Genomic DNA, 17,550 nt, shown 5'->3' on the forward strand with positions numbered 1-17,550 from the left:
CATTTATACGCTGTGCTGGGGAAGTGGCCTGCTTGTGGAATTCTGGGCTCACCTGCAGGGGCTTTCCCACGCGGTGCTGAGGCCTTGAGACACAGCTGCTGTGGGAACATGAGAGGTGCCACTCAGAGCAGCAGGAGCTGGTCCACCTCCGGAAGACAGAGCATCTCTGACCATGGCACAAAACTTCAGTGGCCACCCAAGAAGTCACAAGGTGCAGGAGCAGAGGTGTGGATCCTTGGGGGATGGCAATGCCAGCCGTTGAGACCTCTGGGCAGCCCCTTGCTGGGGCCTGGGAGGTAAAGCTATGAGTTGAGAGGAACTAGATGTTTGTGGGCCTCATTCTGGGGCTCTTTGGTTCATTCCTCCTTGGACACCTCAGAAGTTGCACACCTGCCTGCCTGTGGGGGCAAAAAAAGCCCCGAAGATGTTTCCCTAATTCTCCAGAAGCCTTGCATGAGCAACCTACTTCAGGCACCTGCTAGAAAACGAGCAGAAACCCCCACAACACGGCCTGGCCTAGCTCAGATGGAACGCCTCTCTTCACTTGACTGCTCAAAAACATTGTGCCCTGACAGCATGTAGGGTGCAGGCAGTGGGGGGTGTCTCCACCCGCCTTTAAGGGGCAGACGGCCAGCCTGCGCTCCAGGGGTGACAGGCTGGGGACATCATCTGTGCTGTGTCGTTCTAAGAGCACAAAGCCTGAGTCTAACCCTTTTAGATGACAGTGAGCTGGAACTCTCCCGAGCAGCTAAGGAGTTCCCCTTAAAGCCGGGGTGGGGGTGGGGGGGTCTGCTTGGTTACAGATGGGTTTTGACTTAATTGCAGAAAAGAACTTTGCTCACTGGCCACTCTAACACTGTACTGAGTGGAGCCTTCCCCGGCCACCTGAGAAGGTCACCCTTCAACTCAGTGCAGCTGTACCCGCGATCCGCCCCACAAATGAGTGCTGTTCTCAGCCTTGGCCAGAGAAGCTTCTCTCTGCTGTGGGCAGAGACTCCCAACTGGCCAGAGTGCCGAGAGTAACTATGGAATGCTCAGCCCTAAATGGGGCGTCTGCATCAAGCCCCACCCCACGGCCCAGGGAGCATCATGAAAGAGGGGGCAGAGAGAAAGCAGGAGTGGAGGATGGGGAGGGGCGCTGTGGAATGCTGCCTCTGGTGGAGACAAGGCCACTGCGCTCGAACTCACAGCCCCTGTCACCTGCGCACGATCAAGCCAACAACCTCAGTCAACGTTCTAAAAGGCAGCAAACACTAACCAGACTACACAAAAACAAAAGGAAAAAAGTGGGAGAGGGGGTAACTGTGGGGAGTGCAGGGCAGGGAGTTGGGGTGGGAATGATCAAGATACATTATAAACATGTGAAATGGTCAAAGAGTGAATAAAAGTCTAAAACAAGGCAGACTTCATGGAAGGCAATGCTAATGAGTTTACTGATGACTCTGGAGGGTCACGCTCAGGTGAAGGAAGGGACACTCAGGTGTGTGTAGGGAACCTCAAAGCTGACCAACCTCTCAGCACAAAGGAGATTTATTTGCCCCAAAGGGGCAGAGGGCAGGGATAAGAGACAAAGACAGGAGATAGAGGAAGCGGGAGAAGGGGAAGGGAACAAGGGAGAGGGGAGAAGAGGGGGGAGGGGGAAGGGGTGTATGTCCCGGGAACAAAGGGCTGCCTCTGGATAGAGAGGAGACAGATGGGCCCATAGGCAAATGGCGGTCCATAAAGTAAAAAGGTAGAAGGGGAGCCTCACACCAGGATGGGGTGTTTGATTTTGATTGGGCGTGTTAACGAGGTGAGCCAAAGAGGCTTTTGATTGCTGGACTTCAATACTTTGACAGCTGGACCTTGATGGTCAGCCTCAGGAGGAAGTGGCCAAATAAAGGAACAGACTTTGGGGGCTAGCAATGTAATCGAACAGTTTATCAAGGCAGAGGGAATGGCAGAGAAGGGCAAGGCCTGCCGGAGCTGTGTTTGTCACAGGTGGCCAGAGTCCCTCCAGAGTCCCTCCGTGGTAGCTATCCGTAGACCTGGGAGCTCTGTAAGCAGGTTCAGGTATTGAGGGAGGCATGAGCTGGTGTAACCCCTTTTCTGAACCAAGTCTGCCCTTGAGGAGGACTTCCCGTAGGCACACTGTGTGTGCAGCTGGCGGTGATACCTGCAGATAAAACACAGGGCGTCCAGAGGGTGGACTGAAGACTGGTCCATGAGCCGCAATGATCTCATGGAAGGTGTTTCTCAGAACGGGACGGGGGGGGGGGGGGGGGGCACTGTTCTACTGCAGGCAGGCCCCACAGTCACAAACTCCTGTGTCAGCCCCAAGAGCTGGAGCTCAGAACGAGGTGTGTATAAAGAGGGGGTGAGAGGGAGTTGTCCTCCCTTCTCATGTTCCTCTATTTCCTAACTAGCCATCCAGCCTCAGAGCCACAACGAAACCCAGATCTCTGTGACTAACGCCCAGACTCCTTCTCAGCTAAGTACTCTGGAAGCCAGCTGGGGGTGGGGGACAAGCACCGAACACTCTGGAAAAATACCCTTCACTGTCTTGTCAGCTTCCTGCTCGGAGGAGTAAGGGCTGCAGGCCTCTTTTCCATAGTCCATGTTCTCTGTAAACACGTCTCAGGCCCGGATGCTCTCCCCTGCGAACCAAACGCCCAGTCTGGCATCCTACGACAGTAATTCCCATGGCAGAGGTTTTGAAGGTGAACATGGAGGCGGCAGCCGGTCTGAAACCAGCCTGTGATGGACCACGTCCCTCGAACACTCCTGGCTAAGAACAAAGGAGCACAGGAAGAGGGGCCCACAGATGCCACCTTCAGAAACCCAGCTTAGGCTGCAGGGGTGAAATGGGACTTCAGATGGGGAGGCAGGATCTGGCAGAATGGAGGCAGCTGGAGAGAACGCTCCCTCTCCCACTCCTCCAATCCCTCCGGCCCTCTCAACTGCCATGGAGGAGGCAGACATAAGGAGAAAGGCAGCCATTCCCGTGGATGCACAACCTGGACAGGCCAGGGACTGCACTGGTGTGGTGGAAACTGGAAAGAGAGGCAGAGTCTGGACTAGGGTTGGAATTTAGTGTCCACCACAATGTGCCCACTACCCAAGACCAGTGACTCAGAAACCTCAGAAGGGTCAATGAGGCTTAACAGGAATTAACAACACTCCCCTCCAAGCTGGGGTGATGCAAGGTACCCACAACAGCCAGCAACATTCCTTCCAGTTATGAAAACCACAAATGTCCCCTTGGGAACAAGTGCCCCTACTTGAGGACTGCAGCAGAACAGTTTTACCAACACCACCTCCCCACCCTCCTCCCCACCCTCCTCTCCACCCTCCTCCATAAGGGGAAGACCAGTTTGCCAATACACCGTCAAGCTAAAACGGAAGCCTGCTTCATCTACAGTAAGAGTTTTAATCTTGGTGACCATGTAAACCAAGCAGAAAACCACACTGTTTATTCTGGTGAGAGGAAAACTCAAAGACATAAAGAAAATTTGAGAAAACAGACAGGAGTGAAGGCTCGGGGCTAACAGCAACAATGAACAGAAGTCAGCTCTGTAGGTTCTGGAGCTCACATCTGCCAAGGTTTCCCACATCTGTGACTCAAGCACCAAACATGAGGTCACGGCTAACTTCTTGAGGTCTCGACCCCCAAACCCAGTGTTTTCAGGAATGCCCCTAAACCATGTCCACATGAGTGTATGAAAATGAATGTTAGCGAACACACACACACACTTTACCATTTTATTAAACCAGTTTAAAATGTATGATGTTCTGGTATGTTTAATTTTCTCATTGGGTCCACTGTACTAAAAAAATAAAAAACAAAAAAACCCATAGAAAACATTTTACTATCTTAGGAAATTAGCAAAAAATTAAGAAAGTTGAGCATATTACATTGTACAACATTTAGATAAGAATGCTTGAAAAGTATAAATACTTTGTTCCTTCTCGATACAGCAGTTCCCCAAACAGACTTTCAAAATGTTTTCATTCACAATTCCTGCAGACGCTCTTCTCTCTAGCTGCAGGAAGGACTGATCATGATGACCACGTAGGACACTCCTCAAGTTTCCTGTACTTATGACAGAGGTGAGTCGAAGGGTGGGCAGCCACGTAGCTGGAGCCACCTTAAGTATCAGGAGAGAGCCGAGAGCATCAAAGCATCTGTCCAAAGGAGTCACAGAATCCACACCTGTGCTGTCTTCTTTATCCACTGTTTAAAAGGACCGTCACGTCCCAGCCGGGGCTCTCAAGCCAGTGTGTCAACCCACAACACTAGACTGCAGACACCTTCTGCATACATAGCCCATACAGTACGGCACGACCAGGAAGTAGGCAGTGTTCGGCTCGCACTCAGGCCAGACAATGAGGGCCATGGCAGCTGCGGGCTGCTTCCGGCTGTGTTATAAGAAAGCCAGGCTTAAGGAGGAACGGTCTGCCCACCAGGACATGGCGGTCCCTTCACCCGGTCTCCCCTGGACTCCCAGGCCCGCTGCTTCCATCCAGAGATTCACATCGGTCAGTACCTTCTTGCAGTTTCTTCTCATTCTCTCCAGAGGCAGTGAAGTCCCCTAGGAGCCACCATTAAGCCACCGGGGAGGCCCTGGTCCCCTGGGCTGGTAGCCCAGCAGCACTGACAAGGAAAGACTGGCGAGTGAGAGGTGAATGAGGGCCAGGCAGAGACCCATACCCAAGTTAGCTACTAAGCTAAGAAGGTTCATGACACAGTGGTATCTGCACACAGATCTAAACTTTATGAAGGCAACTAGAAACATTAAATAAAATTACGCTTTTATTAAGCAGCCCAAAATCTTAAGAGAAATGTATAAGACCTCCATGGGCAGGTGTTTTCCAGTCATAAAAGGAAGAGATTTACGGAGTTCTAGCCAGTCAGTCCTTATGTAAATGCCAGGAACACTGAACTCTATCTCTAGACTTGGACATGTCTGGGATGGCCTCCTCTCTGCCCGAGGCAAGGCTGGACCAGGACCCTGGGTTCTGTGCTCTGTTACTGAATTCCGCCTTGTCTGTGACTTGTATCACGGCTGTCCACTGAGTCACTGTGCTTATAGATTCCAACTAGCTGGGAAGGCTTACTTACTAGTCTCAATCCCAGACCAGACTGTAGGTGAAAACCTTCCCCAAACCCTCACACAAGAAGCAGAGAAACCATGACCTATGTCACCCACAGAGGAGAGAAGAGCAGAGAAACGGTCCTAGTGAAAGCCACAATCCCAGCTCGGCTAAAGCAAGGGCTGCCATCATCCTGGGACACTTCACACCTACCCAGCCCCCACCCTGTCAGCTTCCCACGGTGTCCACAAGACATGTCAAACTCCCCAACAGCCACTGATTTCAAGTTGGCCCCTCCCCTAGTCAACAATACTTCCACTCCTGGATGGAGGGTGGGGGTGGGGACAGAAGGTCCAGGGAACTGGGTTGAGGCAGACACTGGGCCAGGACATGTTTTGCTTTGAGGGGAGGGGAGAGGAAATGCAAATGAAGCCTGCCAAGTGCATGCCACTCAGGGGAGGAAATATCTTAGCTGAAGCTGGGAGGTTTCACCAACTACATCCCATCTACGAGGGCAGGACTGGCCACTTGTCCATCGGAGCACCAACAACGAAGGCTTGCCATGTCACCTGACAGGGACAGGCAAACGGACCAGCCAATCAGCGGAGGAGGTACACTCCCTGAAGAGGCAGCTGACCTCCCATGCAAGGCCAGGGCTGCAGATGGTGACAGTGAGGGTGGCCCCGCCACACCTGTGCCCATGTTCTCGCCCAGGAAAGTCGAGTCAGCGCTAGAAGGTAAATACAGGGTCCTCAGCACATGGACCCTGCTGGAGCCTTGAGGGAAGACGGTTAGAAGCAGCAAAGCCAGTATCCTTGTCCTGGGCATGGAGCTCGGCTCCTCACTGATGTGACTGTGCCTGGGGTGGCCACTGGGAGAGCTGTCACTCCGTGGTCTTCTTCTCTTTCCAGCTCTTCTCTCTCTCCTCGAGCTCTGCCTGGGTGAATGCTGCGGGTCCCCAGTTGGTGATCAAGTGAGGATTCTTTGAACCTAAGCAACAAGCACGCTTTCAATGCGGGACACCCTCCACACCTGGCATCACTCCAGGGACAAAACAGCTTTTCTACTCCACTTGTCTCTGAGGAATACCCAAAAAGGTCCAGCAGCCAAGGTCACCTGGGGCCACTTACTAAGGAGGACAGCTGTTCAAGAGAGACTCACAGGAAGCAGCTGGCCTTCAGGGTGACTCTCTGCCCCCATCCCCTTAGAGGCCCTGGGATTACAAATGTGCATGTCCCCATCAAGGTCTGGATGAGGGTTCTGAGGACCTAAACTCAGGCGGTCAGGCCTGCAGAGCAAGCACTTCACCCTGTGAACCACCCCAAGATGACCTGGCACTTCAGACCCCAAGTGCCAGGATTACAGGCACGTGCCCCTAACCCCAGCTTTATGTGGTGCTATGTACAGAACCAAGGCTCTGTGTCCCTAAGACACTTGGTGATTTGAATACAATTTGATCACATAAATACAACAAAAGAAATTAAGAGAGATAATTATATCTATATGAACTATTACCTGGTTCTATCAACCGTATTAACCCCTCATGATGGGCCACTTTGTCCTTCCAGCTCTTGGTCATATTAGTTGCCATCTCCAGCTTCTTTTTAACTCCCTAGAACAAAAGTGGCAGTTTAAGAACCAAGTAGCATGGACCGACACCTACTGTACACCTGTGGATTCCCTCATTAAATGATGAGGACCACTCTAGGAGGACGAGCGGCCATTACCCCCACTGCACATTAACAAAAACTCAGGCTCAGAGAGCTGAGCCAGCTGCCCAAGTCACATGGAGGAGGCAGGGCTGGTAGCCAAGCCGTCTGACCCCAAGGCTCTTCTCATCTCCCCCATGTGATGTCAGGCCCATGTGCCAGCTTCGGCCTCTCTGCTCCAAGCCTGCCCTTCCCCAACCTGTCTTGTGGCTGTATTAATTCTCTCACTGCAGCTGGTGGTCCTAGCTTCAACACTAACAGGGTCTGAAGGACATGAGGAGGAAGGGGCACCTTTCCCTGCTGGCACTCACTCAGGACAGCCACGGTCATGGTAGCTTGAATGAGAAATGACCCCACAGGCTCAGATGTTTGAATGCTTTGGTCCCCAGCTGATGGAGCTATTTGGGGAAGGATTAGGACAGTGACTTTGTTGGAGGAGGTGTGTCACTGGGGGTGGGCTTTGAGGTTTTAAAACGACTCATGCCATCCAGTGTTTCTCGCCTCGTGCTTTCAGATCAAGATGTGAGCTCTCAGCTGTTCTGCCTCCATGCCTTCATTCCCTGCTTAACTCTCTAGGTTTCCTAGTGGCTGTACCCAGCAGGACTGCATAAGAGGTTGACTGGACCACGGGCCTGAGTACCAGCTGTTTGTAAGGGTCTACACTTGACTGTAACTAGCACGGAGGAGGTCTTTTGCTCCACCCCTTGGCATTATAAATAGCCCTTTGGAATAAAATTCTGGGCCGGTGGGTAAGGATCCAGGCCCATCTGAGTCTACCCTGTGTGTTCTCTCTGTTTCTCTCCCCTCTGTTTCTAAGTCTCTTATTCCTCATTCCTCAAGAGTCCTGGGGTAAATAATGGTGGGGGCTGGTCTGCCACAATTCTCCCATCATGGCCTCCAACCACTGAAACCCTAAGTTCAATTGAACACTTTTTTGTAAGTTCTCCCTCCAATGAGGTGGGACCTCCCTGGGTGCTCTACCTCAGGGCGGGGCAATGGCTGCTGCCTGCACCTGCATCCCCATGTTCTCAGAGTTCATTCTACAACTTGGTGGGGACTCTCTGTCCCAATTTGTAACTGTGTAAACTTCTCCACTCACACTCCTCTATGGTCCCTGAGTGGGACAGACACCTCCATCCTCTGGGAAAAAAGCAAACGAACTTCTTTTCTCTTCTCTATGCTAAGCAAGAGTCTTCTAAGTGAATGCTGGGGTTTTGTTGTTTGTTTGCAAGTTTCTGCAGAGCTGGGTGCAGAGCCCCACCCCTACCCCAGCTGATCAGTGTTTCTAAGGAGCCAGTTACAGGTGTGTGCAGGGTAAGTCCAGCCACCTCATACTGCTCCAGCGCCTGCTTCCGCTCCAGCTCCAGCTGCTCCAGCTGCGCCATGGCCTCCTGCAGAGCCTGCTCCTTCAGGACACGCTGCTGCTCCAGCTCCTGTTTCTCTGCCTCTGTCATCTGAATGGCCTGCTGCTGTTCCAGGTGCCACTTTTCCAGTTCTGCCCTCTTAGAAGACTCTTCCTCCAACAACCTGGAATGCAGAGGAGACTTGGGGTCACATCCTGCTGGGGACCCCCTTCAGAGGACAGTCATCCAATGCCCCCCATTTTATAAGGAGCCTGGAGGCCAAAGGAGAGTCTATCACAAGTCAGGGAGCAGCCCACATGTCCTTCTCTAAGCATCCTTAGTCTTCCTCTATGAAGGAAAAAGTAAACTACCATTGGGCAACGCTGAGTGTATGCCAAGAACTGAGTCAAGTGTGTTCTCCCCGCTGGTTCACACAGTGCACATAGGGCCTTTAGTAGTCACCCTTGAGATGAAGAAGTGAGACTTTAAATCATCTACCTGCCAGATGGTGGGGCCAAGCTCTGCAGCTTGCCTCGTTCCTATGACATTAAAACATTCTTCATCTAATAAAGACCTATTACCAACAATCCAGGAGGTACTAGCCCCTCGTCATAGACGATGCAATATGTCTGCAAGTGTACTGCACAGGTCACAATGGACTTGAACACAGATGTGTGACGCCAAAGTGTTAGCACAATAATAGCCTGACTTAGATTAGCCAACTGCATTCGAGTTTAAATAAATAAACCAACACACAGCCCAAACCTGAACTCAAGATGCAGACAGTGTGGTCAGATGCCAGCACTGGTCGGGACACAAGTCTAACAAGGAGCCACGCGGTCAAGTCATGGGAGGGCAGCCACCACCACCTGCAGCATCTGCTCTCTACAGCAGCAAGGAGAGGCAAGGACCATACTGTCCCCCAGACACATTCGGGCTCCCTGGAAGTCTCCTGGAATACAGCAGCCACTACTAGCCCAGGACTGCAGAAGAGCTGGCATGCACTCTGAATTCACAGCTATGCATTATACACTGGGAATTGTTTCTCTGGGACAACCAGGGAGTGAGATTGCAAGAGCCGCTGCATTTTCCCTTTGGTGCTGACGTACAGAGGGAGGGGAGGCTTTCTGGGGGAGGCTGCCTTCATGCAGCTGGAGAATCAACACAGTAGGGTCTTGTGGGAGGTGGACCCCCCACCTCCCAGTATAGATGCCACCATCTAGAACATGGCCTTGGCAGCAGAGCCTGGAGGAACAAGAACTGAGCTTGGCAAAGCAGTTGTTCCTCCTGGAACTCTGACACAGAAGCAGCTGACACAGAACCAAAGACAATGGAGAATTTCTCTTAGCGGTGGCAGGGGCAACCGGCACCCAGTGCCTGTGTCCATGGCAACCCCAGGCCCATCCCGCTCGTTTCCTGCCTGGCCACCTTCCCTCCATAGGACTGGAGAACTATTTAAGGACATTCCCATAAATCATCTTCTGGCCTTCCCTCATCCATGCTGGTTTCTGTGGTTTGCAAACTAACCTCTTAGTAAAGACTTGAGCACTTCCACTCTTCCTGTTTCTCAGCTTCCTCATTTACAGAGAAAGGAATCAGCCAAGTGCGTGTGCATTCCGTCATCCCAGCCACTCGGGAGGCTAAGGCAGGAGCATCACTTGTGAGCTGCCACGGGGGTGCTGGGACTCTGGCCCTCCACAAGAGCAGCAAATACTCTTAACTGCTGAGCCCTCTACTTGTTTTTCTGATATTTTCTTGGCCTAACATTATCATTCTAGCCTTTCTTTCAACATTTTCTTAGTTCTGTCCTTGATATATTGTCCCCACTTGTGACAAGGTAAAGGGAGAAGGCTGCAATAGCTAACCTCAGCCTCACAACTCTAAAGCTGGTGATCACACTTATTTTACAGATAAAAAACTAAAAGTTCAACATAGTAAAGTACTACTTTAAACTCAGACAGACAGAAAGCACCAGAAACAGGAATTAAATAGCCACACCTCACCTATGAATCCAGGCCCGCCCGCGCTGCTTCAAACACACCAACAACATAGCAGCAGCAGCTGGAAGGGAGCAGCAGCATGCCTACTTCACCAGGTACAACGAGGATCCTGTCAGCCATTCACAAACTATTCCCTGGGCCTGAGCTGTAGCTCAGGTGGTAGACTGCTTGTCCAGCTTGAACAAAGCTCTGGGCTCAGCAGCCAGTAACAGTTATGGTACCTGTCTGTAATCCGGCTCTCAGGAGGTGGAGGCAGGAATATCAGGAGTTCAAGGTCAGCTGCAGCTAGATAGGAAGGCTGAGGACAGCCAGGGATATGTAAGACACTTTCTCAAAAAGAATAGCAGTAATTCCCTGGGAGCTTAACCAACTCACCCTGTGCTGGGTACTGCCCTAGCTGCTGGGAATGCAGACATGAGTAAGATCCAAACTTGGTTGGCTGGCTGGACTTCTGAGATGGTCCTTATATATACAGAGCAGGGTGGCCTCAAACTTTCAATAATCCTCCTGCCTCGCTCTCCTGAGTGCTGGAATTATAGGCATATACTACCATGCCTGGCTCAAATCTAAACCTTTAACGAGTAAAGTTATAATGAGATCGATTATGGCTCAGCTTCCAGAACTTTCCAGTAAAATGTTAAAAGTTTGCTTCTGAATTTCCTATCAGATAGTCTTCAGAATTATACATTAAAAACCAAACTTTTAGCTGGGCAGTGGTGGCGCACGCCTTTAGTCCCAGCATTTGGGAGGCAGAGGCAGGTGGATCTCTACGAGTTCAAGGCCAGCCTGGTCTACAGAGTAAGTTCCAGGGCAGCCAGGGCTACACAGAGAAATGCTGTCTAAAAGAAAAGAAAAAACCAAACCAAAACAAACAAACTCCAAGCTAGGCATGGTGGCGTACATCTTTGATCCCAGCACTGAGGAGGCCCAGACAGGTGGATCTGAGAGTCTGAACCAGCCTGGTCTACATACCAAGTTCCAGGCCAGCTGAGGCTACACAGTGAGATCCTGTCTTAAAAATAAAAATCAACTTTAGTTTAGTGACAAAAATAAATAAATAAAGATCCATAGGGCCTTTCTGCCAACCCTCTTCTAGCCCATTTCCATTCCTTTGTGCTACAGGGTGCAGGCTCTGTAGCCTCACCTCACTTCCTGTTCCTCTCACAGGTGGAATGTGATGAGCCCCTTCCTGCTCCTGCTGCCATGCCATGCCTTCCCAGCAATAATGGACTCTCCCTCTGAACAACAAGCCAAAGGAAACCCCTTCCCCCAAGTTGCTTTCATCATTACGAAACAGAGAAAAGTCACCACTGCAGAGAGCACCGTCACTCCACACGGGAGAGCCCATCCTTCAGTGAACTTCTGAGTTATCTGGCTTCTGCGACTTAACCTCTGCTGTGTTCTATCTAATTCCCTTCAAGACTACTGAAACACAGCATGCCTTCCCCGTGGACTCTGTGCATGAGAGTCATCTATAAGCTCCCGGCACAGAACAAATCAGTGGCTCAAAATATGTCTCGTGTCACTCAAGAGTGCCACTCTTTGGAAGTGACATGGGATTCGCACCTTCCCCTGAATGACCTGCTAATGCCACTGTCAACAGCACCAGGGGCCGCTCCAAGTAGCTGGCTAGGGCAATTCTGGAGCGGCTTCTCTCCTTCCATCTCTATGTGGGTTCCGCGGATTGGACTTGGGTCACCAGGCTTATACAGAAGTGGCTTCATCCACTGAGTCATCTCGATGGCCCCAAATCAAATGATAAATGTGATGTTTTTTAATTACACTTGTTTGTTTTGTGTGTGGCTGCATGCCAAGGTGCACATGTGGGGATAAGATGACAACTTTAGGGGTTGGTTCTCTCCATTCACCATGTGGGCCTCGGGGGTCAAACTCAGGTCATAAAGCTCAATGGCAAATGCCTTCACTCACTGAACCATCTCACCCGCCCCGTCACTTTTGGCAAACTCCTTTTACAGTTTATTTTTCTAATTTTAATATTTTAAAAATTATTACCATGTGTATGTGTGTGTGTGAGTGCGTGTGCTATGGTATGAGCGTGGAGGTCGGTGGAGAACTTGTGAGTCAGTCTTCTCCTTCTACCTTCACGTGGGCGCCAGGGATGGAATGAACATCAGGTTCACAGTGTCAAGCATCGTTCACCTGCTGAGCCATCTCACTAGCTCTTCCCTCTTCTTCCCCAGATTTGAACACACCTTTTGCTTCTCCCCATGAGCACTGGCAGCTATACAAATTCTAAGTGCTCACCTTCTGAGTGTTCCCTAACACGGGGAGGAGGGGCCGCAGCTCAGGTACCTGTATACTGCCTCCCACAGGCATCACAGAGAAGCCAACGGGACAGCGGGCTAAACCAGCTAGCTCCTCGTCCCTCTGGGGTCCTCCTTTCACTCTGTCCTCTCTGATGTTATAAAGACCTAAAGCAAAATTTTTCTCTGAGAATATGAGTATCACAATTGTATTTGATTTTATAAGTTCAGGGAAGGGATGAATCTAGTTTCAAGACTTTTAAAACTTGGATTACAAGTAGTAGTTATTGAAGAAATGGTGCCAATCCCACACTGCCAAACAGGAAGTGCATATTCCCTCCTTATCCACAAAACCTCTGCCACGTCTGGCCTGAGGCAGCCCTGCCTCTGCACCAAGGGTCACTCAGGACACGGCGACAAAACCAAGTTTCCACCAAAGCTGACTTGGCTGATAGACATTCGGAACAGAATAAGCACACCTCAGCAGACACAACCACCACACTGCTCTCAGGTACAAGGCCCTTCCTTAGACCCCAAGCAAAGGTTTCTGTACCCCAGGACCAGAAGAAACACCCAACCAGCCCGACATTCAGTCTCCGGACAACACATGGGCTCGGGCCCCTTTCTGTCAGTGTTAGACTCCAGAGCAAGCAAAGCCACTGTGGGCGAGGGCTGCAGAGCAATCTGCACCTGGCCTGAAGCTTGCGCACCGTCTCTTCATCCTGCCGGGCCTGCCTCTCATCCTCGAGGGCCTCCTGCAGCTTCAGGTACATGTCTTCCAGCTCCCGGACTCTCTGCAGATACTGCTCCAGTTCTGAGGACTTCTGGGCAACCTGCTCCTCCATCTGCTGTCTGATCTGGAGGGATAAGAGGATCGTCGTCTTGCTTAAAGGCAGGCAACTTCTTCCCCAGGGCAAGGCACCCATCCCACCTCTACCCGTGAGCTAAAGATGGAGGAAATGAGAACACATACCAGATACCAGTGCTAGGAGTGCAAAAATAAGCTACAGCCCAAATTCTGCCCTCCTCTTCTATGTATGTTCTAGCCTTCATACTCTACATTTTTATTCAAGTCAAGAGTTGGGGGGGGGGAGTTTAGTGTAATTTCTCTTTAAATTCTTTTCTATTTTAAAGCCAAAACCTCTTTATCAAATCTTAAGAAAGAGCAAGCCCCGCTGGGCAGTGATGGTGTTACACACCTTTAATCCCAGCACTTGGGAGGCAGAGGTAGGCGGATCTCTGTGAGTTCGAGGCCAGCCTGGTCTACAAAGTGAGTTCCAGGACAGCCAGAGCTGTTAAACAGAGAAACCCTGTCTCAGAAGAAAAGAAAATAGAAAGAAAGAAAGAGTGGGCCTTTGTCCAGGCAGAGCAGCCTAGATGAGCTGAAAGTCCCAGGCTTCGACCTCCTTCCCCATCCCCGGGGCACCAGCATCTTAACAAGTGCGTGGCTTTCCTTCTGGACTAAGGAGGTTTTAATCCCTGTCTTAAAAAAAGATAGGGCTGGGGCAGAGTTCACTGGTGAAGTGTTTACTTAGCAGTGTGAGGACAGGACAGGGTTCAATCCCAGGACCCTGACACACACACTGTCACACATTTTGGTGTGTGTCTCTGCGGTTTATGAACTATGTCACTAACACTAGCTCACTGTGTTCTCAGGAGAGCCCTGAGAGCTCACAGAATGACCCCTAACTCAGGAAGCACACATCATCATCACACTCGTGCTCAGGGAGACCGAGCAAGGAGGAAGGGCAGCTGGGCATCCTCACATACATCACACCCGCCTTCCTCAACACAGACAGGACTCTCACCTCTGAGCAACAAGTGACTAACAGTAACATGGGACCGTGTGCAGGCCCTGAGCTCAGCACAGCAGTGCTCCAGTAACCAGCTAACTCCACAAAGCAACCTGGACCTTGGCATGGCCACAGCAGCAACCAGAGCCCAGAGGTCTCAGTGCTTACTCTATGTTCCCACAGCTAGTCACTCTCCAAACTAGAAGTCTTTTGAGAATGAAGAGGATCTTGGTTAACAGGGACACCTCAAAGACACGTAACCACGTTAACCAAGCATTTATGACCGAGTTGCATACGATTCTCTCAGGGGTCTGGAAAACAAAGTGCCCATCCTTTACCTCTACCCTCTGATACACAGAAGGTGCTCAATAAAGTATAATGCACAAACACACAGCTCCCCCAGTAGCCACTGAGAGTCACAGCTAAGCCAGGCTACGGTGGCCGCCAGGCCTCTCCTGGCCGATGCAGTGGTTCCAGCCTTACCAGTTTCTCCCGCTCCAGCTCCGTGCTGAACCTGGTCTGTAGTTCCACTTGAGTCTGCAGGCGTTTCTTTTCCTCATCTGCAGCACGAGATGCTGCTTCCTCCAGTTTCTAATCAATCAATCAAAACCCATCCCCAGAAAAGCAGGATCATTACAGTGGAAGAGAAAGCCTTGCTTAAATGAAAGAACCAGTCAATAAAAATTAAACCCAAGCTGTGAGACACACTGGAATGCCACCCAGTCTCCCCAGTCAGTAGATAAAACAAGTAGGTATGAATGACTTGATTCTAAACACTGCATAGAGAATATGAGGATGGCCACTGACCATCATCACTTCCAGCTACACTCACACAGTTTGACTAGTTCTGGGCTCTCTCTATGGTACTGTCACCTAGCACACTATTCCTCACATCAGTTAACCAGGGTTCAGCTTCCAGATGGGTGACACAGGGAGCTTCCTCAACCCACAGCCGCCCCCGCGCCCCCCCCCCCCCCGCAGGAACAACTGATTAAAGTTATTTTAAAAAACAAAACAAAACACAGTACAGCTTTGCAGACTACTCTAAGGGCATACACCAAAGGAGAATAATATCCATCTAAGAAAACCTATGAGGAGCTGGGGCTGGGGTTCGATGGTAGAGTGTTTGCCCAGCATGCACAAGGCGCCAGAGTTGATCCCACCCTCAAAAACAAAATACAAACAAACAAACAAAAACCCTGAAAACAAAACAGCAACAAAAGACAATCAGCTGGATCTCAGAACACTCCCTCACTCTCCTGAGCAAGAAGGGTACCACTCCTGGCAGACGGAACCAGAGACAAGAGCGCCCTCTGTACGCTGCTCACAGCTCAGGCTACAGAAGGCAGGCCTGCTCACCAGGGTTTTACTCACTTGGGGGGCAAAAGCTCCCCAGGAGAAGAAAGCAGAAGTGCCAGCAGGCTGTGTCCTCTGCTTGGTAGCAGAGGCTATTAAGGCAGGAGTATAGATCCAAGAGACTGGTGCTGTCTCCACCCAAGCTCATACAACTGGCAAGCCCCCTGCTTCAGCCTCCCAAGTGTGGAGTTACGGGTGTGTGTCGTCACACACACCCAGCCTTTCATGGAAGCTTTGCTCAAGAAGGAACATAGGCTCTGTGGCTCTCCCCAAAAGAAGTGACTTTGTTATGTGAGATGTACAACTCTAAGGACAGAGTTGAAAACAATGAAGAATTAAAGTAATTAAAAGGAGGCCGGTAGCACCACAGGGCAGCAACCCAGCCAGCCTAGTCAAGTCTGACAGAACCAGGAAGGCCCAGCTAAGCAGAGCCCCTCTGTGGTAGGAACAAGTCTCAAAGACGGGCCTGGAGAGAACAGGGCCTGAACTTAGCTCCAGACTGTGAGGCTAGTTAGTCGCGAGGGCGATGCAGAAAACAAACACCCAGGAATCAGGGAACTCTGGCAGTTAGGGGTGACCACAACAAAGGTAGACAGCTTAACAGGGAGAGAGAAGGAGAGCAGTCTGGAGGGTCATTCCAGGTGACTGTGGCCACGCATACCCAAGCCTATGTCACTGAGGAGCAGACTGAAAGGCCACAAGGGTCCAGGAAATAGTCCAGCCGAGTCACTAAATAAATAACCAAACAATGACAAGCTGAAGGCAGGTGTCAGGACCGGTATCCATAGTTCCTATAACACGTTATCTTCTAAAACAGCCAGTTTTCAACTAAAAAAAAACTATGAGAAACAGGAAGATGGAACCCATAAGTAGGAAAAAACAGTCAACAGATACTGCCTTTGAAGAAGCCCAGGAGGCAGAGCTACAAAGCATTACTGCAAATACGCTAAAAAGAATAAAAGGAAGTCATGGTTAAAGACATAATGGAAGGAATAACAATACCCCATCGAGCAGAGAGTATCAATAAAGAGGCAAATTTAAAAGGACCAAATGGAGATGGTAGACTGTAATGTTCAAGAAAGGGATGAAGTCTTCTAGAAGGCTGGGGCTAGAGCTCGGCTGGAGAACTTGTACAGCTTCAGGAAGCCAGGGAGCCAGGGCTCTCCAGCGCCGCACAGGACAGGTGTGCTGGAGCCTAGGATTCCTCAACTTGGAAGGTGGAAGTAGGAAGATCATAAGTTCAAGGCCAACCTCCCTAAGGAGAGAGCTGAAGGCTAGCCTGGGCTACAAGACTTTTTTTTTTTTTTAAATCAACTAGAAGGACTACACAATCTATCCGGGCTGCAAGAAGACTCCACTAAAGAGATGCACAGGAATTATGCAGCCAGAAGAACAAAGAACAAAATCAAACAGCTGCAGAGAATGCAGGCACTTTATGCAGAATATCTGTTCAACGGAATATAAGGACAGAGTGAAAGGGAGAAAAATAGTTGAAGAAATAGGTTGAAACTTTACCCAACATAATGGAAAACCTTGGTCCACAGTCTGTGAATTCTTAATAGGTCAAAAACAAAGACATGGTGGCCATGCCTTTAATTCCAGGCAGGGGCAAACGGATCTCTGAGTTAGAGGCCAGCCTGGTCTCCACAGCTAGCTTTGAGCCAGCCAGAGCTGCATATTGAGACCCTGTCTTAAAAACAACAGCAGCACCCATCACAGTAAAACCACTGAAAGACAAGAAGACCTTGAGAGCAGCAAAACACAAGGGCCTAGAGTAAACATGACAGCTGACTTCCCTCAGAAACACATGACTAGTTCTAGACAAAATACAGTTTGTAAAGTTGAAATACACCACATCTGGCTGCAGCAGGTAACTGCCAAGTCCTAGAACTTGCCTTCCTATAGCAGAGTGAACAGCATCACTCAAGACAGTGGTTTTTCCATCAGCCCAGCCTTCATGACTACAGACCTGGCTCAGTTTCCACTCAGTTCTACCTCTGTGTGTGTGTCCT

General features: G+C 50.4%; 1 protein-coding gene across 1 annotated transcript in view; it reads right to left on the reverse strand.

Moving 5' to 3' along the window:
- Positions 1 to 3,727: 3,727 nt before the first annotated feature.
- Swap70 (switching B cell complex subunit SWAP70) overlaps positions 3,728 to 17,550 on the reverse strand; it is a 68,277-nt gene continuing 54,454 nt past the window's right edge. Inside the window, exons 8-12 of the mRNA XM_059268874.1 lie at positions 14,666 to 14,773; positions 13,080 to 13,246; positions 8,111 to 8,309; positions 6,589 to 6,685; positions 3,728 to 6,063 (exon numbers count right to left, since the gene is read on the reverse strand). Coding sequence (XP_059124857.1) covers positions 5,957 to 6,063; positions 6,589 to 6,685; positions 8,111 to 8,309; positions 13,080 to 13,246; positions 14,666 to 14,773 — 678 coding nt within the window. The 3' untranslated portion in view covers positions 3,728 to 5,956. The remainder of the gene's footprint in view (positions 6,064 to 6,588; positions 6,686 to 8,110; positions 8,310 to 13,079; positions 13,247 to 14,665; positions 14,774 to 17,550) is intronic.

Source organism: Peromyscus eremicus, chromosome 1 (assembly GCF_949786415.1).
Source record: "Peromyscus eremicus chromosome 1, PerEre_H2_v1, whole genome shotgun sequence".
In the NCBI taxonomy this organism is placed as follows: Eukaryota; Metazoa; Chordata; class Mammalia; order Rodentia; family Cricetidae; genus Peromyscus; species Peromyscus eremicus.